Genomic DNA, 26,854 nt, shown 5'->3' on the forward strand with positions numbered 1-26,854 from the left:
CAGCATGTTCCACAGGCCTGATTCTCAAAGCAATTCCAGAAGCAAAGCATGCTATTCAGAGGCCGTAGTACAGTAATTTAAATCAAGCATAAGTACATAGGTGGTGAGAAAGAGGTGGTTTAGTCTTCCCTTCTATCCACTGTCCTCTTTTACTGTTGCTTCCCTTTCACCAACAGCAGTGTTTATTTATGGTGAACCAGATAAGAGCATTGATCCAGCTGAAAGATAACTCACATAACTTTGCCCGACTTACAGTGTTCACATATACTGCAGTTTTGTTAAAACTATACTGTTGTTAGTGCACTGCTCTCAGAGACTAACCAACTAGCCGAAGTATATATAAGTTGCTAACCTATGTCATTCATAGCATCAATAGATTATTCCGTGCTGAAAATGCCATGACTAGTATAGGACAATCTCCTTTTTGTAGTATTTATTGAAGTAAGGTACAAGAAACTAGCAGTCCAAGGTTCCAGTACTTTTTTAGTTTTCAACAAGTCTGGAACATTGTAATCCCTTAACACTTTTTCTTACTGATGTAGGACTTTAATGTACCTAAGGAGTTCAAAGAGAATTTGACACTAAGCGGTCCTTTCCATACTAACATTGCTATAGGGAAACCCACTATAAAATAAAAGAAGCTATGAATTTTTGCAATAGAACAGAAGAGTGCATTCATGTAATAGTGTATTCTGGCACATATTTTGCCTGCTGGATATAGGCAAACTTACAACAGTGCAGAGCGGTGAGATTCCTATCATTTAAATAAGCCTCAGTAGGATTAACAGTTTAGGTATTCTTCTACCTCTCTCAGCTGTGGGAGTCAGTCTTTTGGGAGCCTGCATATTGCACCTGGTCGCATATAAAATACTGCATGGAAAGTGGGTGATGGATAAAATTAAATATTTAGGCTAGTAAGGAAGTGTGAAAATGACTTTAATCTAGGATCCTACTTGGGATAGGGGATTCCAGTGAACAGCCTTTGGGCCAAATTGCTAATTCAGTAATTAGTAGATAATGGCTAGTTTCTGACAGATTTCAACCAAACTTAAAGGACAGCTAGAAACACCAGAGGTACATTTCCTGGAGTCAAAGAATCATTCAGATTGGAACAGATCCCTGAAGGTCTCCAGTCCAACATCCTTCTTTTAAGCAGGGTCAACACTGAATTCAGACCAACTTGCTCAGGGTTTTTTGCAGTCATATCTTGAAAAATCTCCAAGGACAGAAGTACTCCACAGCCTCTCTGAGCATCCTATTCCAATGCTTAGTTGTCCTCATAGTTCAATGTCATTCACAAACTTGTCTATGTGCATGCCATTTCCTCCTACAGGTCATTGGTAAAGATACTGATATTAAATAGGATGGTCTTTCATTGCACCCTCGTATCCAAGTTTGGCCATTGTTGTCTAGATGGATGCACTACCAGATGACCAAACAGTGTCTGGATTCTGAGACTGAAAAGTAATGGTTTGTACTCTACCTGTAGCCTGGATACAATTGCAGTTCCTCAGGGGTTTATCCTGAGATCCATCTTGAAGGCAGTTGCAACGTTTGCCCTTCTCCATTCATCTGGGACTTCCCCTGATCTCCATGACCATGATGATAGAAAGCAGCCTTGAAGTGCCACCAGCCAGCTCTCTCAGCACTCTCAGATGCATCCCTTCTGTTCTCATGGACTGGTATGAGTCAAGATTTCTCAAGAGATTATGAGATCAATCCTTTCCTAGTGTTCATATTTCCTCTTCTCCTTGAACCCTGTCTGTATGTGTAAAGGCTTGGGAGACCTTGTTGATGAAGGCTGGGGCAAAGCATGCATTAACTCAGCTTTATGTGTGTCCACGGTGCTTTTGACTCAGTCAGCTGCAAGCCCATATTTCCCTTGTTTATTCTTATCATGTAGCAGTAGAAGTTCCGGTTGCCATGTTTCTTGCCAATCTCTACTATAGCTGAGCTTCAGCTTTCCTGACATCATCCTTGCTTGTCTGGACAGTGTTTATCCAATTCTCCTTTGTAGCACTTCTCCTTGCTTCCAACTCTTTTGTACATTGTTTTTACAGTCATTAATTCCCTTTTTAGCCAAACCAGACTCCTTGTTCATCAACTTAATTTCCTCAGTATTGTGATGGAACATTATTTTGTCTGCAGGAGGTTGTCTTTAAAGACCAGGTCTGTTGAGCTCCCTTGCCCTTCCAAGCTGCCTCTCATAAGGTCCCATCTATCAGGTCCCTGAATAAGCTGAATTCTGCTCTCGTGAAATCCAGGGTTTGTACTCTGTTACTTAACTTCCTCATTCCTCTCAGGATCCTGAACAGCATTGGTTCATGGCTGCTACGGCCAAAGCTGCCACAGATTACCACCTCCCTAATAAGCTCTCCCTTATTTGTGGCAGATTGAGTCGATCACTCCAGTCAATCATCTGGTATTTGCGTTAAGAGCTTGTCCCTAGCATCCCCACACGTCACCTGGATTGCTTGCATCGCACCTTGTTTGCCTTTTAGCAGATACTGGGAGATGGGAGTCTCCCATAGGAATCAGGATCTGTGATCTGCAGATGTCCTCACATTGCTCAAAAAGACTTTTTCCATTTCTTCCTTCTGATTAGGTGGCCTGTAGCAGAATCCCATCATGACGTCGTTCTTGGTGGCTTCTCTGATCGTAGCCCACCAGCTCTCAGTCAGTCTACTGCCTGTTTTAGAGAAGACCTTCATATCTTTGAGCTCCTACAGGTATTCATGGTCTCGTGAAAACAGGCTTCCATGTAGGAGAGAGAGGCCCAGATCAGTGCTGCCACCAAGGAGTCGGCAGTGTGGACTCGAGAGTTACCTATTGTGCTTGGCCAGCACGCCCTCTGGCAGGCCGTTCACCACACAGAGCTTGGAATCAGACACAGCATCGTGCAGTTGAGGACTATGAAAAGGAGGTGGAGAGCAATGGAGGAAAGTTTAGGAAAAATATTAGTAGGCACCCTGCACATTTTGAAATTGGACATAATGGACAGAAACAGTGGATATGAAGTAACAAAGCAAGTGTTCAGGGCACCTTTTTGTCCAAAATAATACAAGAAACTGGTCAGAAGGCATGTTCCTTTCCATTTGACTGAAAACGGAAAGGTTTTTTTAATGTCACTTTTATAATACTCTATAAACAAGCTATTCGAGAGTGAGATTTTCAGACAAGGAACTAGAAGTGAAAGGAGAAATCTGTTCATAACTTACCCTCTTGTGCCCAGGTATTCTAACATCTGGAATGTAATGCTGCTTGTTGTAATACCTCTGCAATACCGTAACACAGCAGGATGCATTAATGAGAGTTTCAACCTAAAACCCACAACATCAATGAAATTTATAGTTGTCAGGCCGTTAACATTATTCAAACATAGTTTTTGTGGTTTCAATTCCTGTTTTACGTTCGTGTAGGAAGAAAAGTCATTGTGTTGACTAGCTATGAAGACAGAGTCCTCCTTAGACTTGAAGTTTCTATAAAACAATTAAGTATTGTTTATTACTTTTGACAGCATTCATAGTATGCACTACAGGGCAGGGGGAGGGTATCTGTATAAAAAACTGTGCTAGAATCTCTCTCTTAATATTTCAGCTGGTTTAATATTCTTGAATACTGAAAGTGCCTTGCTCACGTTTTAGACAATACCACAAAAATGTTCAAAGCAGAAAAGAAAAATGTTCATAAAATTGTAGTATCATCTTCTACGGTTAAATAGGTGCCATGTGATAGTCTTCCTGATGGGTAAATCTGCCTTCAGACGTTTCATGTTCCCCTACTCTTGTATCTAAGTGTGGTCTCTTGACTTAATATGTAGAGCAAGTTAGTTAAAGAGCACAAAAAAAGAGCAGAGAATTTCTTGAAGGCAAAAATTTGGGGGGGAAAATGTGGTGAGCACTATGATTGAGTTGCTCTGCAGAAAAATGAAATCATTAAATCTGCAACTGATTAAGTTGAAAGAAAAGAAGGGAAGTCAGTATGTAAAAAAGTGCACGTACAGTTACTTTTTCTGGTAAGGAAAATGCAAGTTGTTTCTCCCAGAAAAAAAACTAACAAGCACACACAATTTACAAAGCTCTGAAGTCAGGGGGGAGTGTGTGCGCAGTTGGGTGGGGTTTTTTATTATCATAGGCCTCATTGTAATTCCAGCACAATCTCAGGAAGTAGTAAAAATAAATCTATCTGCCTCTTGCTGTATCAGTCTGGGTATTAACAACTTCCCCATGTTGTGTCCGGTAAAGAATTTCTTCGTGGCCCTTAAAAGTACAAACTCAGTCTCTGCACTGAATATGTTTTTACCTGCTGCCAAGCCTCTAATAGCTACATTTGTACATTCTGTTAATCATATCTCTTTTTTCTAGAAGCCTGTGTTTTGGATTCCTAATTAAAATTTTTTCCTGCTCTGATTATTTTCCTCCCGTCATAGCAGCACATGGCTTCTTTTTTTCCTATTTAAAAACAAATACGTAAATGGAGAAGTAACAGAAATCAGTGTATTTCAACAAAGCCTGTAATCTCTTCCTAACTGTGCTTCCAGATCTAAATTAGATTTTTCATGTTGCAAAACCAGCAACTTGGTGTTGTAACAGAAATCATGCTGTTCCCAGAAGACAGGGCTGAAGCCTCATGGACGTAAAGAGCTGCAGAAGATTTTCCCCTAGGTCCCAGCGTAAGAGGTTTATTTTTAATGTTAAAGATTGGTGGTAGATGGGTGAGCCTGGTCTCAGTTTGTAATCCATAGGGTCCAAAGGAAAGAATTACTCAGCTGTATTTCACGTGAACTGGAAGGGGACTGGCAAAGAGATCTTCTGGCTATTGCTCTTTGATGACATCTCACTGATTCAGGAGTAATGTGGGAAAACATTGTGGAGCCTGTTACGGTTTCTGTCAGTTTGGGTTCAAGTATTTCCAATTAGTGAAGGCATTTGTGGTCCAGACTTTGCTTGGGCCCTCCAAGAACCTCCCATTTTGATCATCATGAAAGCAAGTCAGCCATTTGAAAGATGTTCTGAAACCTTGGGGATCCTAACTGGCATTTTGCTACCGATGCAGCCCCAAGAGTTACTGAATGCCTTGCTTTTCAACCTGTAAAGCAGGCGGGGTGGAGAGTTCCTTAGCTTGTCGCCTGCCTAAAGAGGAGTGTCAGTGAGCAGCGGGGGGCACGTCTGCATGCAGCTGGTATTTGCAGCCCAGTGATACTTGCTTGGCTGCAGAACTTGAAAGACCTTTCATACGTATCTGAAATTCAGAGGAAATAATATGAATTATACTCTTTGCTGATTTGGACTGCACTTATCTCCAAGACAAGATCACTTGTATGTGAATGAACAATGTGATATCTGTGCCCATATTAGAAGTAGGTTTGCAGGCTGTAAATCACTTTCTGGGTTTACCTTGCTGGCAACATCTTGAATATCTGTTTTATCTGTTAAATAACTCTTCCTGAAAATGTGAAATGGAGGACAATCGTAGTACAGTTCAGATCTGTTCTAAAGTGGCTTGAACGAAGTTCTCACAGTAGGGTTTTTTTCTTCTTTTTCTCAAGTCTAGCATTGACTCATTTGGTGGTGTTAAAGTGCACTTTCTACTTATCCCTGGAGGAGAGTTAGTATTCTTTTAAGTGAAACTATTTTAAAAGCAGAACACAAGCCTAAAATAAGCCAGTGTTCTCTAGAGTTCTCAGAAGGTGTAGATTTATTTACTGTAGTTAAATCATAATTAGTTCTCAGGGGATAGTGTATCTTTTAAACTGCTTTATTGCCACCATATTGGTTTTCTAAATAATCAGAAACTGCTGCTCTTATATTCTGTAGTATGAACAAAAATTTGCTGTAAGTAGAAACAAATGTCTAGAATTGCTAGTTGTCACTTACTGAAGATAGTGACACGCAAAAAATAAGCACTTCAAGAAAATGTGAGGAAATACAAACCGTATGTTATCAGAAGGCACCTTAAATGAACTGTGGCTATAACTTTTTCCAGCATAATAGATATAGTAATGTTTTACATGATCATTTTTCAGTTAATCTTTTTTTAATATTCTAATGCTTTTTGGTCAAGAATAAATGTTAACTGAAAACGAATAAATGGTAGTGCAATGTTAACATAAAATACTACCTGATATTTAAGCCTAGATTTTCATGAATGTAGCTGAGTGTTCCAGCTGATAAGCATGGTTTTTTTCCCCCCCCCTAATTGGCAGGTTAATGTTTGAGTTGCCTGAGGAGATGGGTTTAATAGCAATTGCGGTTCGACAAACACAAGGGAAAGGTGAGTAAGTTTCCTTCTAGTGCCAATAAATGCATATTAAACATACGAAATAGGACATTTTAATGTCACCTAGCTGCCCTAAAGATGCATTAGGAGTATTTTTTATAATATAATCTATAGAATCTATACAATCTGTAGAATCATCGTGTCCTCTTCTCCTCCCGCTTGAACTGTGGATTCAAACTCAAAACCTAAGTTAATAGAAACCAAAATAAACATTTGCAGGACGTTTGGTGGCTTTTTCAGAAGTGATTTAGTGGTCTAGTTTCTGCCAAAAGTCTCCCCAGTGATGGAAACTGCCGTCACTACATTTAGTGTAATACCAGTCAAGCTTCCAAATTAGAACTACTTTTCGGCTTAACTGGAACAAGTCTGGGTCTTGACTTGCTCTGAGATAGAGGTTTCTTGAGTCTGCAGGACCTGCCAGGACTGTCATGTTGGCTTTCACAACCTTTGGCAGAAAAATATGAGCAAGTTCTGCTTTTTGCTCCAGAAGGTGCTAGCACTGATTTAAAAGCCACGTTCATTTTATTAGAAGAACACGGTGCCCAGCCTAATAAGCTGTTCTGAGCACAGATCTACGTGAAGGTGGTTACCTGGCTTTCGGTACAGATCTAGCTTGTGTCAAGTTGATTCACAATGTGGATGGATTTCTAGATGCACACAGAGCATCCTCACAAATACTTCTTCACTTAAATCAAGATTTTTTGAAATATGTATGTTACCAGATACCAGGAAAATCCTGGAATCAAGTCATTTAGGACATTCTAAGAAACTGAGTAGCAGCATGCACATTAAACAGCCTGATGTTTTTTTAAAGAAAAAGCTTTGCACTTTAACCATTTTTCCTTCAAAATTAGTTTGTAAACTCCACTACAGGACTTATGGTAGATTCTTGGATGGATACTATTGAATCGTTCTCTTTTGTCGTTGTCTACATTAACAAAGTGATGTTTTTTATACATATTTTTTTCCTGAGTTGAAGTTAACTTACTCTTCTCTCCCTCTCCAGGTCGTGGTGGAAATGTTTGGCTCAGTCCCATGGGCTGTGCACTGTCCACTTTACATATCACCGTTCCACTGCATTCCAACCTGGGTCAGAGAATTCCTTTTATTCAACACCTGGTGTCCTTGGCAGTGGTAGAGTCAGTTAGATCAATACGAGGATATGAGGTATGTCATTCTAATTTATCTCAAAATTCCTGTTTCCATTTTCATTAAAATCAGATTTTAACTATGTCTTCTGAATGCATAATATAGTTCTTCAGCACTAACAGAGTGGTAAACTTAGCCTGCATACATGCTTGATTATTTATATGTTTTAGGAAATCTAGTATACATATGATGAATACTGTCTTTTATTGAGCTGATTATGTATACTACACTCATTTCACTCATAATCTTATGAAACTTAAGACTCAGTCTTCAGCAGGAAAGAAAATGTCAATTTTGTTTGTCTAACAATTGAGTTAATTTGTTTTGATTTGGAAGGAGTTGGGGAAGAAGGAGGAGGAAAAAGTGAATAAAACTGACAAATCCTTTTTTGCTTTTTTTGTTGGTGCTGTTTCAGTGGTCACTTTATCCCTTTTAAAGGATTTTTCCAACCCTTGTTTAAGGTTGAAAGCTGATTTCTAAAGCAAGAACTTAGGAGTATTGCTCTCAAGAGGGAATCAAGTGTCCTGTCATCAGTATTAAAATGAAGAACCAGTCTTCTTCATCACCTCATATATCTCCTTTTTAATGTTACCATTTCCTAATATTTGCTAACTATAAAACTTTGGTATTTTACAGAAGTAGTTAACTAAAGCATATGTTTCCTATATTACAGAAAATCAATGACTTATACACATTTACACATGAACTTTATTATAGTGGCACCCAGTAGCTTTGCTGTAGTTTAGGGTCTGTCAGCCTTTCTATTAAAACCTTCTAACTTCAGTGCTTCATAACTTGACTATAAAACCAAAATGCTTCAGGCTAAAATTTGCAATATAAAATATTTGGCTAGAGTGAATAATTTAACCATTTAAAATAGAAGGGACAAGAGTTAGTTTTATAAAATATGAGTCTGACTGACTAGGGAAGGAGTTAATTTATGAATGGGGGTGGTTTTGCTTCTGTACGCTGACCCTGGTATACTGTGGCATTTTTTATTTTATTCCATTCAAGAGGAAAAAGGTGACTGAAGCCCTAAATATTAATATAAAATAGTACATATCAATGATACATGTACTGAACACAGTGCATGTACAATACAGAGCTTGCTATGACCACGACAGAGCTACTGAATGTGTTTAACAGTACATCCACCCCAGACAATGAGTGAAAACAGTGTTAAGGGTCTGGACACAAATACATTAAGGCAAGGAAATTCCAAGATTTATTGGAAATGCAGTGCTTAAATGTCCTCTTTAGACTTAGGTGACACGGGGCTTTTCTTTAATGTCAGATGAACATCCGTGCTGTGCAGACTGCAGGAGCTGCAAACAATGGGCTGATCTATAGGTGAGGTTTCATTCTCTCTTCCAAACTCCCATACCTCTGTGGGCATATGTCAGAATCTTCATAATACTTTAACGGACTGCAATGTCGTTCACTATGCTCAAAGTCCCTTTCAGGATTTCCATTCAAAAATCTGAAATATCTGTATCTCAGTTTATCAGCCAGTCATCATTTTTAGGATTGCCACGAATGTTAACTATGCTGAGCAGGCAGTGACTGAGGCCTTTGTTCTGGGTCCTCACGGAGAAAATCTGACCGCTCAATTGGAAGTTTTGCTGTCAGATGTTAGTGCTGCGAATGCAAATGGGCCTCAAATCAAGAGAGTCCTTTGCTTTCCCATTCTGAGAGCCGCAGGCGTCTCTCTCTAGTAAGTGAAGGTAAGAACGTGCTCCGTTTCCAGCATATTTTGTGATGCCCATCATTTCTTTGACACGCGGATAGTCGTGCGGTACCTTGTAACTCCGTTTTGTGGCAAAATCTCTGCTGTGTAGTTTATGTCATGAGAATACCCAGGTGACTTGGTTGTTCTTCATGATTGCTGTCACTTCATTTGCAGAGCTGGTGTCTGGTGTCTTAAAGGTGTATGTTTTTTCCTTAAGTAAGAACTACTGAATAGCTCTGTGGATGATCTCTTAACCCTGATAATACTGCTTAACTGTGTCATACTTAGTATGTCTCAAGAGTCTTCTACAAATCCTTTCCCAGTGTGAAGAGTCAAGTTGTTTTCCATAATGAATATGAATTGGTGATACCCCTTCTTAGAATGCTTTGATAGCAAAATCAGGTAGTATTTCCTGTCAATGTATGTGTAATGGACTCCTTTCTGGCCTTTAAATCTGTCAGGAAAGTAGACATGGACCCAGGTGCAGTTTTCACACATCCTGTAAAGGGATTTCATAATCTACAATAGGAGGGAATGTGACTCTTGTAGTCCTGGAGCACCTCCCATAATTTGCCTCTGGGGATACAGTCGTATGCAGTTTTTCAAACTACAGGAAGCACATTTGCTTTCTTTTTGTGTTTAAGTAGCCGGTGCAAAGTTCAGTTCAGTTCTGTGGTTTCAACAAAAACTCCTCTATTGCGCTGGAACGGTGTCACACAGCACAGTTTGTGTTTCCAGCTCCATGGTGTTGCTTGAGCATAGCTGCCGAAAGCATGAATATATTTAGGACATTACTGAAGTATTTACATAGTTGTGAACTGGAATTTCTCCTGTCTGCTAAATTTCCTTTCTGAAATTCAAGATGTCATTGTCTCCTTGCCTGGTTTCTGCAAGGATCCTCAAACACAGCGTTGATGTTACTGTGGGCTTACCCTGATTCTTTATCAGCAGTAAGCCGCAGTGGCTGCAACAGTTTGCATCTTTCTTGAACAGATCTTTTAAGTCTCTAGTAGACACTCATGAATGAAGGAAATTAATTCTATAAAAACTCACAATTTTGAGACTGAAACTCTCTAATATATTTAGTCCCACTTTTGGTCACTCTAAGCCTTTATTATCTGCCATAATTTTTAATTTTTATTTTCTCTGACAGCTGCCAACCTCCTTAGTAAACCATGTAACCATGTTACTATGACTTTTTCGGTAATATTTGCGGAGGCCTTAAATAGATTCTCATTATGGAGGGCAGTTGACAGTATCACATTCAGTGTGGCCAAGAGGTACAGAAAAAACAGAATATGCAGTGATGAATGAGCCATGTTCTTATAATCAGTATTGAAGAGCAGAGTGTTTCTAAATCTGTGTTTTTATTTCTTTAGGATATTGATCTGCGAGTGAAATGGCCAAACGATATTTACTACAGTGATCTTATGAAGCTTGGTGGAGTTCTGGTAAACTCTACACTTATTGAAACAACATTTCATATACTTATTGGTAAATGTCTATTTTCGAGCTTTTCTATACTGTCTTGTTTTAAAAGAATTTGTTGTTAATGTCTTTATGAGTTCAAATGATAAGGACAAGAACAAACAATGACAGCAGGCATAAGGAAATAAAGCACAATATTAAATCAAAAGGAAGTACAAAAGGAATGTTTTCATTCTTCTTAATAATTCCATGTGCTTGACAAGGAAAACATAAATGCAAGCATCGGGGCTGGTATAGTGGGGTTAGTTCAAAGAACAAGCATTACACGAGAAAGAAAATGTCCACCTTGATCTATTGCAAAACTAGTAGAATATACTGAAAACTTTATTCATTTTTTTCAATTTTTTTTTTTTGCAACATGACAAGTAGTGAAATAAATAACATGCCTTTTAAATCAGGAGAAAAGGATTTACATACACATAGTAATGTTCTAATTTCTCCTTTCATCCTTATTAAATTTATTCAGAACTTGTTTCTGTTGACAACTTTCTAGAAACCGGAATATTGCTAGTGAAGCAGCAGTGAAGTAATGATTTGATTAATTAATCCCTTCCCTTAGTTCTCTCAAAAAGTAAAATTTGCAAAGTAGTTGGGAAGGCTGCATGGGGGAGCAAGGAGTGACAATCTCTTTGTTTCTTGTGAGGACGAACACTCTACCTGGAAGGCTGGTTCCGAAAAGGTAGCATGGCCGATCTCAGAAAGACTGTACATGCATTTTCCAGCAAGTCCCAGTGCTGTAACAGAAGACGTTTGGGTGCACAAAATAAGCGTTGAGATGTTTCTGTTGTTTCAAGTCTGATAATTATCCTGCTATTTGTTAAGGAAAATTTTTCCCCTAACCAGCAGCAGCACAGATCTGTCAGACATGCTTAGAAACCTGCCAGCAGAGATCTAGGTTCTGGTTCCAAAACTAGTTCTCTGTGCTACGTCTAAGAATTAAAAGAAAGTTCCTTAGCAAGTCTAAAAGTTTAAAGAAGAACATGATAATATTTGGTTTATACTGGAATATAACACCGTAGGTAAGTAAAGCATCTTGCAAAGAGAGTGTAGGCATGATATCGTTTCTGTCAAGGTGCTGTAAATTCTAAGGTGCGAACAAGCAAAACAGTTGAAGTAGTCATCACCTCCTTCTGAGAAACGTGCCCAACCATTACATTTTCTGTTCAATTGTTATGTCCGCGTTTTTGTAAATAATCTACATGTACAGAATGGAAGTTGCACCAAGTTTCTCTGTGCCCCATCAACCATTTACTGCTTCCACATGTTTTTCCCGAGCCTGTTCTGGTTAACACAAGAAAAGCAAAAATGGCTCCAAAAATAGTTCTTCTCAGATATCCCTTTGCATATTACATATTAGTTTTGAACCTTGTGCTTCTTATCCTAAGCACCAAAACATACAAATTCAAATGGAAACTTTCTGTATGCATTCCCTCTGGTGTCCCTAGAAGTCATCTTGGTGGTATAGGTCTGAGGCACATACAAAGATGTACATTTTCATCAGCTTTCTTTTGTCTGGAAGCTTCTAAGATTGCAAGTTACTTGCCGCATAGGATCCAAGGATCTTTTACATCATTTCAGTGATGTATGTCACTGCGAGTAGTAGGGGACTCATGACATCTAACTTCTTGTGTTAGTAGTAGCAATGAGATCAAGCTTCTACAACAGGACAGGTAACCCAGATGCATCATTCCCTTTCTACAGTCATGGAGATTCCTTTCCTAGACCTCTTTGTTTATGAGACACTCATAAAGAGTATTCCATATGTGAGGGAAATTACCAAAATCAAAGATCATCTACGTGGCTTCACTGCTCTGAGATGTACCTCAGAAGAATAAGGCAAGACACGAACCTGCCTTTTCACCTGGACCATGTGCTCAAGCCCTCAGGTGACACAGTTCATGTTCATACTTTTAAACATGTTTTTAAAACATGTTTTGCTAAGAGCTTAATTATTGCAGGACTTTTGGAAGAAGAGTTCTGCAGAAGAATATACTTCATTAACGTAAGGGACGGACTCAGAACAGGCGTAGGTAGACAAACACGGCTGGAATGCAGGGGACAGCCAACACGCTTCACCTGCAAAAGCTCTTGTCTGCCTCTGTGTGCATCTAAGGCATATCCGACCGGTGCACAGGTGCTGAAGGCAGGGCTGGCTCTGGAACTGGAAGATGCGTTAGCCACATCAGCACACTGCAAGGTTGGTGCTAAATGTTTATTTTTCACTCTTCTCACGTGGGCAATGCAGAGTTGCCCCGAGAGTCCTGAGCACCTAATGTTTCTCAAAATAGCTGGCTACATTTTTGCCACCACATTTATCCCCAGGTGCTTCTGCCACAGCTGAGCTCTTCGTCTCAGTGAGTCTCTCGTGTCCGTTTCAGTTTTTGGATTGCTAAGTAGCGATCTCCATACATACACACCTGCGCGCCCTGAGCCTGCAGATGGACTCCAAGGCCCCGTCGTGCGCCCTGACAGTCCCAATCACAGCATAATGGCCACAGTCACTCTCTCTTCACTTGTACTATATTTGAATGTAACCAGCTGAGTTGGGATTTGCTGGCACGGCACATTGTATTTTCCAGTTCATGTTCCTTTTGTCTCATTCTGATAACACGTTTCTTCTCAATTCCATAGGATCTGTGTATTGGTACTGGTATCGCTCTGGCTTTCTTTGCATGCATTCGCTGACTAGTTGAAAGTCAAAAGCTCCTTTTCACTGAAGAGTTCCTTCTCATACTTAATAAGAATTACTTCTGTATATGAACAGTCTCATTAACAGCAAATTTACAAAACAGTGCAACTGGACCTTCTTGCAGATGGAGGCATATCATGTCTAAACGTGGTTGACAGACTGGGGTTTTATCCCAAATGTCTGAGGAAAGAAAAATCCAAATTATTAGGAGAAAAAAATAAACAGGTAATACAATATATTTCTTTACATCCCTCGAAGCCTGTTTCAGCAGGCTGCAAAAAAGGCCCCAAGAGCCATATTTAAGTAAGAAAGGCATTCAGCCAACATTATTCTAGCTGGAGAAATCTCAGCGAGAGACTTGAGGCTTCTAAAGGATATGCTGTGGTAAGATAGATTAAGCAAACTGGAGTCTTGCACAGCAAACTTAAACCTTCTGGGTTTTTCAGAGCAAGCCAAGCCAGGCTTATCAGGTGAGTAAAAAGGCTTAATTTTCAGAAAATGCTGTCATCTCACTGTAGTAAACAGAAAGGTTTCTTACTTAAATTTTAGACCGAAAGATAAGACTCCATCTCAGAGTACTATCAATGATTAACTCGCAATTAGCTAATGACCCATCAGCTTCCAGGGAGTAAAAGAATTTCTCACTTTGATGTTATTGTAACCAACGTGCAAGTTACCACCTACCGTCTTCCTAAGCCTCATTGATGGGATGGTGTGTTGTTGAAAGGACTGCACAGGGTTTGCTTCTACAGTTTTGAGGCGGCGTTTTAAGGGCAAGAAACAAGTAAAATCTGGACTGTGATTTGTAATTATGCAAGTAGGAAGATTTAAATATGTTAAGAGACTGAAGAAAAACAGCTACTGGAAACATCCTGAGAGATAATTGTGTCAAGTTGTTGAATTAAGTATTGACTTTTGGATGATAACAAAGTGTATTTACAGATTGTTTCCTCTTGTTTTGGTTTGTCTTCTTCAGGCTTTGGATTTAATGTGAATAACAGCAACCCCACCATATGCATCAATGATCTCATAATGAAATTTAATAAGAAAGAGGGGACAAAGCTGAAGGCTTTAACAGCAGACTGTCTTATTGCAAGAACTGTAACTGTGCTAGAAAGGCTTATAGACATTTTTCAGGAGAAAGGGCCCAATGGAGTTCTTCCACGTTACTACAAGTACTGGGTACACAGGTAAGTATAATGCTCTTCTCAAACTTTCTTTTAAGAAAGTTCGAAAGAACTCATCAATATTTTGTCTTTTTCTACTAGATTGCCTTTAAAAGTAGTGACAATTAAAATATACTCACAAGTAGGATGTAACTTTCTAAGGGAGAATAAAAGTAGCACCTAGTAAAATCAATGGGCTAGCATGAGTTCAAAGATGCTTCTAGGTATTTTGCATGTATCATCTCAAAACAAAGGGAATTGGGAATGATTCGTTTAGCTAGTGATGAAGCTGCTGTACTCATGTCTTTTAGTTAAAAAACAGACTGTTTAGATTAACTCCATCTCTGTTAATTCCACAGAAAGAAACTGAAGCAGATAGGAAATGCTGCTGAAAATCATTCCCTGTAAAGAAACAGTGAAGTGGGAAATAAAAATATTCTGCTGGGCATTAGTCCTCTAAGCTGGTTTTAATAGTTTGTGCAGTGTCCGCCAATTAATCCCTAACTGCCTGATTCTCTTTATTTGCAGCGGTAAGCAAGTCCGTCTCCACAATGATGAGGGCCCGGTTGCATGGATAGTTGGAATAGATGATTATGGATTCCTTCAGGTTCATGAAGAAGGCAAGGGTGTGGTGTCTGTGCACCCAGACGGCAACTCTTTTGACATGCTGAGAAACCTCATAGTCCCAAAGCATTGACAGTCCTCAGAGCGCAAAAGGAGGCTCTTTAGTGTTTGGCATCAAGCAGCTAAACTTGCTTCAAGGTGGGAAGGGTAGCTGATAGCTTGGGGTTTTTCTTCTGATTTTCTGATATCTTTGTTCTTTGACTTGGATAACTTCAACAGTTAAGAAGAGGTCGTTATCTCATTGCTGAAGGCCTTTATTCTTTCATATTATCACACCTGTGTTGCCATTCTTTGTACGCATCTATTCTTTCCAAGGAGCCTGATTGCAGAGGAACACCTTGCAACGAAAAGAAGTTTCTCTTCAATTACACGCTGTATGTGAGAAACTGAAGTGGCTCTGTCTTTTATTGTGCTTTAGCACAATCCAGTACAATATTTACATTTTTACTACATTTTTTTAAACAAAATTCTGGTTTATGTGTTGTTTGCAGTGGAAGCAGCTGGAAGAGCTCATCATATGTTTCGGAATTACTGGGATTAGCCCCGTGGTTAGATTCAGATCTAAGTACAGCCTTGCTGATTTGATTCTGCATGTGGGCCTGTACAACAGTTTACCATCCTGTGCTTTGGCCTCAGGTCTGCAACTCTGTCATGGCTGCCTTGAGTTTTATGGGGAGTTTTCCAGCTGTGGTTGGTTATCCAAATTTTTTATACTCTGCTCCTCTTAGTCAGTCAGATCTGAGTAAATAATCTCACATCTCCTTTGAATCATAGTCTCCCAGGAGGCATTAGCCCCCATAAGAATGGCCCCCTGGAGTAGTGTATCACCTAGCTGCGATCCTCTTATCCAGGTTTTTGTAGAATCCCATGTCAGGAGAGGGAAGTCTAAATAGTTTACAATTGAATAGTAATTCTATTGTAATAGTAATGAAGTGGAGCGAATAAGAGAAAAATGCCCCACTCTTCAAATCCCTGATGTAAACAGCTACTACAGTGAAAAAGAGAAAGCACATAGTTAACCTGTGTCGAAATTCTCTTCCATTGTCACCCCCTTTCCCAAAGCAGGGCATCTGGTTTTGCGGCTAACCATTAAAAGCAAGAGGTTTGACATCTGCTGACCTGCAAGTAGCTCGCTTCGGGCGCTGGCTGCACAGTTCCAGGAGAGGTGTAGCAGCTTGGCCATGATTGGAAAGCAGCACGAAGTAGGCATGTGGGAGCCTCATGTGATGGCAGCTTGTCGGGTGTTTCTCCCGGGCCAGGGGAATTTGCGCCAGGAGGTTTGGCCACCACAGCACTTCAAGCAGTTCTCCGCAAATGAAAAAGTTTGTCATAGGTGTGATGTGGCCAGCTTCGTTTCCTGAAGTGGGCAGCACTGCTTATTACGTTGCCTTGTCCCTACTGAAGGTGGATCGGCCAAATCGGTTTCCACAAAGGACTTCTATCTGCTAGCCAGAAGTGGGGTTTTTAGGTTAAAGTTCACCTCATAAACGATCTGACAATGTTAGTCAATTGTTTCAGTTACAAAGCCAAGAAGTCTTAAAACCGGGAAGCTAGTCTGTAATGGTAATTGAGAGTAATCCTCACATATTAGGGTTTAGGTGGTTTGGCAGAAGTGCTAGAAATTAAGTTGTCCCTGTTACATTTAGGATTTAATGCTCCGTATCACAGTGGATTTGTCTGTGTGCCTGGTTGTCCGCACCCCGCTGTTTAGTTCCCCCCCGCCCATGATCCACATCACAGGAGACTGCACACCAATATTTCGTGGAACTGTACAGTGGAGTGTAGACAGCTGTTAATTGGCACAGTTAAAATGATACCCATGAACACGGATTTTTGCTTTTTCCCACCAGATGCTTTCGAAACTGCTTTGGGCTGTTGATTTTTGGCAGCTACCTTTATTTCAGAATCAAATATCGACGCGTATTATGATCAAATGAATCTTGAGTCTGAGTTAATAAAGGTCAAGAAAAAGAAGAGCCCATTTATATATGCGTATAGAAAAAATGTGTGTGTGCATACGCACACCCACATCTTCCTCATGCTTCCTCGCTTCTTTTCTACGTTTTCCTTCAAGCAGCTTATGAGCAACGCGTGCTGCTGCAGGTCAGTGGTGGACAGCATAGCTCTGGTACTGTTTTCCAAACCTTTGGATGCGTACCTCAGTCCAATACTTGCGGCTAAAAGACCCTCTCTGTTCTGGTACTGTAGGGTGTGCCTATCTCCAAAAAGGAAGTGCCTCTGGTTTCACTCATATTCCAGATAGACTGATGAGTGCCTGTAGAGATTTCTGCTAACAACCAGGTCGCGCATCAGGTTTTGACTTGAACTGCTTCCTTAAAACACGCTCTCCCTTCATTAGGGACAAATACTGCGAGAGAATGACGGGGGAAATGATAGAACATGTTCCTGTATGAAGAAGGGCCCAACGGACCTGCAGACTTTCATGCAGCCACGCTACCACGGTGTCTGAGCAGCAGGCAGATGAATTTTTAATAGTAAAATGCTGCAATATTTCCTGGTTACTGTTGTTCCTTTTGGATTTCTTCATAGCCTTCTCAATGAAAAGCTTGTCCTATTCTCACTTTCAGTTGTGAGATTATTCCAAAAATTTTTGCATTCGAGTGAAACTTAGTGTTGGACATCCTTTCTGCAAATGAGAGCTAACCAAGCACGGCTGTGTCGGAGCATAGGTGGGTGCTGTGGGAGTGTAGCACCTTCCCTCTACGTTTTAGTGGGCTACTCTGTGCATATAAAACTACCTGTTGGCTCGCGGAAACAGCCCTGAGTTGGATGAAGCCTTTGTTACAAACCTGACCTTTCCATCAGAAGAACCAAAGGACTTCACAAAGAAAATTTCCGCAGTCGAGCGAGCGGCTACAGAAGGTCCCTCTGACTGGCAGCTCCTCCTGTCAAGAAAGCCAGTGAACTCTCCCATACCGCCCCTTCGCCTTACGGAGAGCGCAGCCAGAGCTCTTCCTCTTCTTCTGCCAAACATAGCACGCCCAGAAATCCGCAACATTTTTGTGTGAAAATCATTGTTATTATTGTTCTTTATGTAGGGCAGACAAATGTGGTGCAGAGTGTCTCTGGGCGTAGGTATGGAAAGAGTCAGACAACTCCAGAACCAGAAGTAATGCACTGAAAATGTTTCATTTCATTCAACTGTCTGGGTTAGTAAACCACCCCTTTCATTGTGAGGCTGATGTCATATCTTAAACTATTTTCTTGATGAAGTGCTTTCAAAAAACATGTATTATGGTGTCCATATTTCTGTGACTTCAGTTTTTTCCTCCCGGACTCTGTTACAACATTTCTCATTACACATTGTGAAAATATTTGTAGAGATTGTTTATTGATAGGAAAACTTCAGCCGAGCGAGCGGGGTGTGTTGGCATGTGTCCGTGCGCAGAAGGAGTAAGCGGGTTGTGTCCAGTCAGCACCAATGCTGGTTCCAAAGATTTGAAATAGTAATAACGTACTTAACATTGAAGAGTTCGAGCCATACATCTCACTTCCAGTAAAAGGTTTTACAAGTCTTCAGAGCATTTTTTGAAAAATATATCCAAGAAATATCATATAGTTCAAGGGCTACTACCTAGAAAAGCATTTCATTCTTATGCTTTTGCTTCATTGTACATCGATTTTTTTTTTTTTCTTTGCTTTTTCTGATTCAGCTACCAGACATCGGCAGTCTGAAAAATTACTCTCTGCATCTACGTTGGAATACACAGTAGCTGTATTAAAAAAAAAAAAAAGTACAGCTTAATATCTGTCATGAAAAAGATTTGTGCCACAAAGAGCTGAGTCCTGGGGGTGACTGGTTTGATAAAAGCATTTGCATGCATAAGTTACGGCAGTGATGCGCTGCGCTGATCAGACACCAAAGAAAATTAAATCTGGACTGAGGAAAGACCGGAGGTCACACACTGATGGTGTGCCGCCTGTGGTCATGCGACACATGATTGAGAAAAAAGACCCACAGGGAAGAATTGTAAACCCACGTCGTGTTTCAGTATCTTGCATTAGCGCGTTTCATTAGCGATTGATTCTGTGTTATTTTCAGTCCCCCAAGAGTCTTCCTTTAAAACGCGACGTGGCTAAAATACAACAAATAAAAAAAAAAAATCCTTGTATTTTAGGGTATGTTAATTGTCAAATACGGTACATTTTACCATTGAAATAAGTTTTCAAATGTGCAACGCTATCCTTTGTGAAACCCTGTGTTTTGTAGTAAAAAAGAAATCCAACTCGCTTTTCCTTTGGCTACAGGATTTTATTAACATTTTAAGATTTTTGTTTTACATAATAAATAAGCAAAAATGCTTTACATTTTTTGGGAATACATATATAATTCTGAGCATTAATAGGTTGTTTGTTTTGCGTGCTTTTTCACCTACTTTTGCCAAACAGCCTTTATCTGCATCATATAAAAAAAGCAAAATCTAATGTTCAGGAAAAAAAAGGAATAATAAAATTTTCCCTGTGTTGTTTTTGAAATGTTGAAAAAATACTTGGTGTCCTGTTTTGTGGTTTTTAGAGAAATACTGGTATTCTGGCAGGTTTCCCATTCCTTTGCACTCTCTCTCAGCGATGTATTCTCCAATCTTACATCTATTGCCCACTGCGCTTAACTTCACTGAATTACTTGAATACCCTTTTTCAAGCTACAGGGCTGCTGCAACCTGGAGAGAAGCCTCTTCCCGTACGCCTTTATTTACGTTGCGGTGTTTCTGTTAATAGGATAAAAACTGTGAGGCCTCAGTGTGGGATTAATGTTTCCAACTTTTTGGTAAAATATTCCCCCTCTCACTCTCTTTCGCTCTCTCTCATTCTCCACATTAGTCACTTGCTAGATCTGAGCTCCCCTAAGGGCTAAAATCCTACCAAGTTGCATGACAAAGGTGTCTATAGCGGCTCAAGCAAGGACGGTAGGGAGAAAGGAGGTTAGTTTTCATAATATATTCCAATTCTCACTCCACTTCTCTGACATGATTTTTTCCAGTTATTAAAAACACTGCCACTGTCAGTGGCTGCGACGCATTCTGCAGCGTACGAGGGTGTGAGGAACATCTGTAGTTTGACTGACTAAAAGCGGTATTTTCCTCTCGGTGTAGTTCACTCACATTCCAGATGTGAACGTGCAATTGCTCTTACTATTTTGGAACGGCAGGAAAAATGTTTCACACGTTTGCTTTTTTAGTCACAGGTCTTTTCTAAAACCTACCCTGTATTATCATACGTGAATGCATAATTGATTCATTATTGCCCAGCAGGGAAAGTTCATGGACCTGAATATCACATACAGTAAAACATCTGTGGGAGAGTGATGGAACACCTCCTCTGCTCAGGCTCATGGAATAAAGCCTGGAAGTGTGAATAGCAAGGTAGACGCTGGAAAAATATGTTGTGGTATTTCACTGAAAAATATCAATGGCATTTTTTTTAACTGAACCCTAATTTGTGCGTTACTGAAAACATGTTTTTATAGTGGGAAGTACTTACAAGAACAGAAAAACACACCAGATCGGCTTTGCGTGCAGCAGTGCCACTAATGAGGTGTAGAGAAAAGCATAGTACGAGAGCCATGCGTCAGGTTTCTTTTTAATGATGCAAACAATGTCAGTTAGTCCTTTATAGGGCATGGTTTTAATTTAAGAAAATTAACATACAAATCTTAGCATAATTGTATCTTTAAGGAGTTGGGGCCATGCATTAGTACCGCTGGCTGGGAAGGCTATTAACCGAAGCTGCTGCAAAACCAGCTTGCGTCTCATCACTTCCATTTAGAAAGTCAGAACGACGATAGTATTCACTCGTAACGTGTCTGTAGGCTCGCTGACTTCCCCAGCGTTACACGAGGAGCGCAATTACATGGAGTGAGTGAACACACTGGTTTGGTTCTGCTTCTTTTTTTAAGTCAGTATTCTGGTAGTGGCTCGTTAGGTATTTTTTGTTAGATTTATCATGAAAGATATTTTCTTTCAGACAACTGTGAGCTTCCAAGCGAACATCAATTTAACTTCATAATAAGGCTTTCCCTTATTATGGGAAGTTTTAATGGGAAGCAATAAAAATGCTGAAAGTTGTGTTCAAACGTATGTTTTAAAAGAATTTTTGTGTGCCCATAGCAATAAATATTCATACATACAGGGAAGTGACTGAATATTATTGCTGCATATAAAATATGGAGAACATGTAATTTTTAAAAGTGTGTATTTCATCACATTTTTATCTGACAAGGTGCAACCTGTGAGCAAGTGTTTTTCCACATTGCACAAGCCAGGTAAGCATTTTCTTCAGTGAAGGTCTCTCTCTAAAGAGTCTTATAAGAGAGAGGATGTTTTAGGAGTATTTATTTCTACAATTAGCCTTGAACTGGACAAAGGAACAGAGCTGAGAATAGCTGACTCAGATCTACAAGACCCTGTATTGTCGGTATTTACAGCTCTTATTTAGGGAGTCATTCGTTGTTTTACCAAGAGCGCGCAAATGCTTGGGGAGGTGGTCAAAAACCAAAGTGGTCCGATGGCTGTTGGTTAAACGCACACCGATCCGTACGCCTCCTCATTTCTAAACTTTACAAAGAAGTAAAAAAAAAAAAGGGGGGAAATCTCTTCCTAACAGGCTGGACAAAATGCAAATGTGTGCTGTTTGCTTTTCGTTTGCTTTTCACTTTATGAGCGCAAACTGCGATGTGTGCAAAGCAGTCAGTTCCAAACCCCGATGTCCTCTCTTTGCTTTACTTCAAGTGCAACTTTGGGTTTTGTGGTTGTGCTACGACTTTCGACTTTCCACTGACGTTATTTGTGAAGTGCACGAATTAGTCAAATATTAATCTTACCTTTGTGTTGACAATGAGATTTATGCTTATGGAAGTTCCGTGTGTTAAAAGCTGAACCTTTCAAACTTCAGAAGGCTACTGGTAAGTTTAAAATAAAGCCTAAATGTTCATTATTCCCTTGACTATAAAGAAATGTTTCTGGTGCTATTATTAAGATGTATTTTTGACTAGCTGGTTCGAAAATCTGCACAGCCTTCTCCCAGAATACTCAGTGAAACACACCTTTTGGAAGTTTCTTTTTCTTATTACAACATTTTACAGGGAATAGCCTCTAGTTCCTGCTACGTGATTTGTCCCAATTTGCCATGACAAGACCTGTAACCCTTTAATACGTATCTTTGTACGTATTAATTTGTCGTATCGTTCCTTGTCAAGATAAATGGTGGTGGTAACAATCTCAGAACACTGAAATCTATGTTAAGTAAATCAAATTTAGCTTTGATTTATGTAGTTTAAAACTTTTGGTTAATTAATAAATAAGCTTTTTCCAAACTGGGTTCTGTTTAGTTAGTAGAGCTCTATTACAGATACTAAAAATCACCACTCCTTAAACAAAGTTCGTTTGTCAGGACGTTTAACACGTGGGTGGAGAGTCGATGCAAGGTTCCACTCAGTTTGTCAAAAATACCTAAACTAGAGTGTATAGTTTACGATAATGATAAAAAAATCTTGAATGTTTTTGAGAAGGAGGGGTTAAGGAAAAAAATGTTCTTTCATATAAATCTCTGCATATAACACCTATCACTTAATTCTGTTGCACACTATAAAATAACAAAAATAAGATCTGTAACATGTCTTCTCACTGGCACCAGAGCTTAATCTGTGACAACGAAGCACTGAAGCTAGACGTAGGGTGTTTTGCTGACCTTGAAGGTACTGTTACACGTGGCTTGCCAGGAACACACAAGTCTGTCCTGCATTGACCTTCAGCTATGCTCAGTAAATGTAACCATGTTTTCTCATGCTTTTTGCAGATCATTACAGTTTGGCTTCTTAATTAAATGTAAATACTCCTCCTCCGTTACCGTCACCTCCCGTTGGCTATGATTACAGAAGTTCCGATATAATGGGGTAGTGCAGATTCCTTGTGGGCTTCTGGAGAAGAAGCTGATGAGGGGCTTTGGTTTTTGTAAATAAATGTATTTACTTCCTCGGAATTGTATCCATAGTTTTCTCCTACGTGTCCTGTCGCTGTACACGATGAGGTTTGAAACGTACCGTGTTTGGCTAAAACATGGTGATAATTTAGAAGCACGAACGGAACCTGTCCGGAGGGTCTCACATCCATCACACGGTCACTTTCGGAGTTGTGATCAAGCTTTACAGTCATTCTCTCATCGCTGTCCAGTTCATCTAGATTTGTAGCGTGGTGACTAATATGCCCATACTTGGGTTCTTTCATACAAATCCTTCTCGTCTGCTCATATACTGCGGGCATTGGCAGGAGATGACTTAATTGTCCTATAGCTTTAGTCTGGAAACATTCTGACTTTGGCAGCAAGGAGTTAGCTATTGAGTTTGAAAAAGAACTTTCATTAATGCTCATTTTTTCTTGTAGGTCTCTGTTAAAAGCTAACTTGTTTTCTTCTTTAATGAGGTGGTGAGGTGGCTGAATCCTGGTTTCTATTTTGTTGGGTTTCATGATGCCGGAATCATAAATCTCTTCTTTGTATCTGCTGCCTGGCATGGGTGCTGTGCAGCTTGTAAAGTTGTCAGATAGAGCATCTTGGCTGTACCTTCTGTTTGATACGGGCACTTGCGGGAAAGAGAAAACATGTTAATTACTGACAATGAGCTCATATAACAGACTCTAACACTTTTTATGGCTGACCGTTAATACCCATTTGGTTTGGGCCAGATCCAAGTCCCAGTGAAGACATCAGAGACATTCCCATTTGCCTCAGTGGCTTTGGACAGGCCTCTCTAAGACAGTGCTGAAAAGTAAAAAAATAACGCCAACCCATTCAGAAGGGCCAACAGTGTTGAACAATTCTGAAGAGGTTTTCTGTGTGAAATGCCCATTTGTTTATTTGACTGAATAACTATAAGTCACTGTCACTATTAATATGGTTAAATTGGGGAAACAAAAGCAGAGGAATATCTGGAAATGTGACCAGCTATCAAAAACCGTGACCTTAGGTAAGCTTTTGTCAGAGATTTATCAAGAGATTTACCAAAGGGTGGATAACATTTATTACATGTCAATGATTAGAGTAAAACAATTTATTCTTTCCATCATTGTGGAAGTGTAGCGGGCACTTGCCCTTGTAAGGAAAGAAGAGAGTCTGTAGTATTAGTTACTGACACGTCAGTATCTGATTTGTGATACCGATTTGTGATATTACGTAGTACCTGGAGAGTGTTGCGTCAAAGGCTTTGCTTTTTCCCTTTGAAAAACTAGCGTCAGATATTAAAAACATCCAGTGAGATGCAACATAAATACTTCTTGAGTAATGCTGTACCTCTGCTTTTAAGGTACTCCCATGTAATAAAGCTATATGTATAACATAAATGTAATTTACAACGTACACTGAGAACGTTTGAATGTGGGAGTACTAAACTGGGTATGTGTGGGAAATCAGAAGCTAGATTCTTAAATTTTCAAGAGACTGTGAACCTAGGATTTCTGTTTAGCCTTTTCCTCTAAAATATATTGAATTATCTTAGCTTTCTCTTAAGTTTCTGCATGGTAGCTGAGCTTTTGAAGCAATTTGAATCATTTTTATCATTTTCTGCTTGGCTTATGCAGCTTTTCCTTTTTGTACACTTCTGTCTACAAACGGTGAGAGAAGAAGCCACTGGTTAGTCCTAGACTGTACAGCTAAAATTAGGCAAGTACTAATTGTTTTTTGCACTGTCTTGTGTGAACAGTTTGACAGTTATACTACTCCTCCAAGGCACATTTGAAAGTTTTATGTTAAAGGTTAAATGAGGCACTTAGCAAATTTCTCAAATTAAACCTAAACTCTATTTTGTATAATGCTCCCTGAAAGCCCTGGACACCTAAGTGCCTTTTGTAAAAGGGATTTTCTGTTTTTCTAAATATTTTATTCAACATCTTAAAAGTTTTGGAATTCCCCTGTAGTGGTTGCTGACGTAACTGTACCCACTAATAATTAAATATTCCCTGTGCTATAGTAGACTGGCAAAGCCTTCATGTATAACAGAGGAAGCAGAAATAGCTCAATTGTACCTTTTTTATATGCAGAGCTTCATTAATTTCAGTGGGAGTTGCACCACATAATTAACACCAAAATTTAAACAGGAATCTGGATCCAATTTCTTCTTGATCACCCCACCACCCTCCTAGAAACAATAACCTTTCAAGTTAGTCTTTTTCATTTCCATGTATATGGTTTGTACCAAGAAGTACACACAGTCCTAAGTAAACTGAATTCTCATCAGCTGTTGAAAAATGGCCCGCTCAGATCACAAATCAAAACAGGGATTCAGCCACATGCTTAACTTGGAAATTTTTCCAGTGCAATTATACTACTATAATTTTCACTCCACGTTTGGTGTTTTTACTACAAAATAAGTATACATGCTGACAGCTACTGACACATAACTAATACGGTTTAACTAATCTGGTACACTGGTTTTAGTGGTTTTTCCCACTTGAGACATCCACAGGAGCGATGGGTTTGTTCTCTCACTGCAGCGTGGAGCATTGTTAATTCATGGCTCTACTCTACTCTCTGAACAAAAGGTTGTCCTATTCCATTTTTACAGCCCAGACTTGTAAGAAGCTGAAGCATCACAGCAACCAGTTGGCCCTTGGTTATCTTCATTTTTGTAGTCTCTAATTCTGCTGGGCTGATGGCTGCCTTCTTGGTACCAAGAAGTAATTTGCATACTTGGGAGATTTACAGGATATTATCCATTTTGCTGGATCCTGTTTCTCAAACATGGTTTTTATCTCTTTTGTGGGGGAAGAAGGTAAGCGTCTGGCTAATTGTTTGCAGGCTTCCATTAAAGTTGTCAGCACGTTCGTGGAGTTAGACCAGACAGTTAAGCAAGTCATGTCTGCAGTGCAACAGAGCACAGTCGTTTTTGTCCACCCGCATTCAGAACAGTTCCTGGAGCTAGACTTAAACCTGATTTTGTCTTCCTTTGCTGACAAAAACCCGAGGATGCCCTGGGACACATTCCTCCTGGGGAGTTTTTCATACAGAAGTGGATAGAAAGCTGACCGGCTGCTTTGTATTGCTGTAGAAGGGCAGCACCTCAGGATTGCTTCTACCCATCTGGCGTGTGGGCAGTTGCCAGGGTACCTGCCTCAGCAGGTGCATGGGGATCCATTGCATTTTGCACTTCTCCAGCGCTGAAGACGCTTTAGAGTCGTTGAAGTCAGCGCATTAATTTGGGATGCTTTCCGGACCACTCTTCCGCCAGAGCAACTCAGCTATGCCCAGTGAGGTAGATACACTGCACATCTAAGTTTGTATATCATACCAGAGTATAGCACTCTGGTGATAGCACTTTTTAGAAGGCCCTTTGTATTTACTTACACTGCCTCCATTCATAGCAGCCTACAACTGCAACAGTGACCTCGGTCCTTCAGGCATCGCGTCTCTGTTAATCCTTGCCCAGTAGCTCTGCTTTCCCGTTGGCGCACAGAGTGCAGCTCGGGCAAGTTGAGGGAAAACCTGGAGATAAGAGTCCCATCACCTGGCAGCCTGCTCAGATTTCAGCATCCTACCATCAGAGTGGGAACAGGAAGGCTACTCTAGCAGGTCTTTGTTTAAAACAGATCATGTCTATGCATAGTTACAGTGCACTAGAGCAACCTTTTCCCCTGTCAAACATAGTTCTGCAGCGAGGAGCATTCCCTCCTCACCTTTAAGTAGCGCAGTCAAAGATCAGATGGTGCCCAGTAGGGAAAGGTG

At 40.0% G+C, this 26,854-nt stretch overlaps 2 protein-coding genes across 7 annotated transcripts in view; one reads left to right on the top strand and one right to left on the bottom strand.

Moving 5' to 3' along the window:
* The window catches only part of HLCS (holocarboxylase synthetase), a 128,978-nt gene extending 109,344 nt beyond the window's left edge, over positions 1-19,634 (top strand). For 2 of the 6 annotated variants that reach the window (XM_075100246.1, XM_075100258.1), the window contains exons 7-11: positions 6,206-6,273; positions 7,286-7,446; positions 10,537-10,651; positions 14,311-14,524; positions 15,029-19,634. In XM_075100246.1, coding sequence (XP_074956347.1) covers positions 6,206-6,273; positions 7,286-7,446; positions 10,537-10,651; positions 14,311-14,524; positions 15,029-15,197 — 727 coding nt within the window. In that variant the 3' untranslated portion in view covers positions 15,198-19,634. Of the gene's footprint in view, positions 1-6,205; positions 6,274-7,285; positions 7,447-8,722; positions 8,779-10,536; positions 10,652-12,603; positions 12,843-13,276; positions 13,393-14,310; positions 14,525-15,028 lie in introns of those variants that run through there. The other 4 variants (XR_012661683.1, XR_012661684.1, XR_012661679.1 and 1 more) reach the window with 4 other exon arrangements.
* Positions 19,377-26,854, bottom strand: part of SIM2 (SIM bHLH transcription factor 2) — a 61,593-nt gene continuing 54,115 nt past the window's right edge. The window contains exon 12 of the mRNA XM_075100293.1: positions 19,377-23,720. Within this exon, the coding sequence (XP_074956394.1) occupies positions 22,993-23,720 (728 nt within the window). The 3' untranslated portion in view covers positions 19,377-22,992. The remainder of the gene's footprint in view (positions 23,721-26,854) is intronic.

The sequence above is a fragment of the Phalacrocorax aristotelis genome, chromosome 1 (assembly GCF_949628215.1).
Source record: "Phalacrocorax aristotelis chromosome 1, bGulAri2.1, whole genome shotgun sequence".
NCBI classification, from domain to species: Eukaryota; Metazoa; Chordata; class Aves; order Suliformes; family Phalacrocoracidae; genus Phalacrocorax; species Phalacrocorax aristotelis.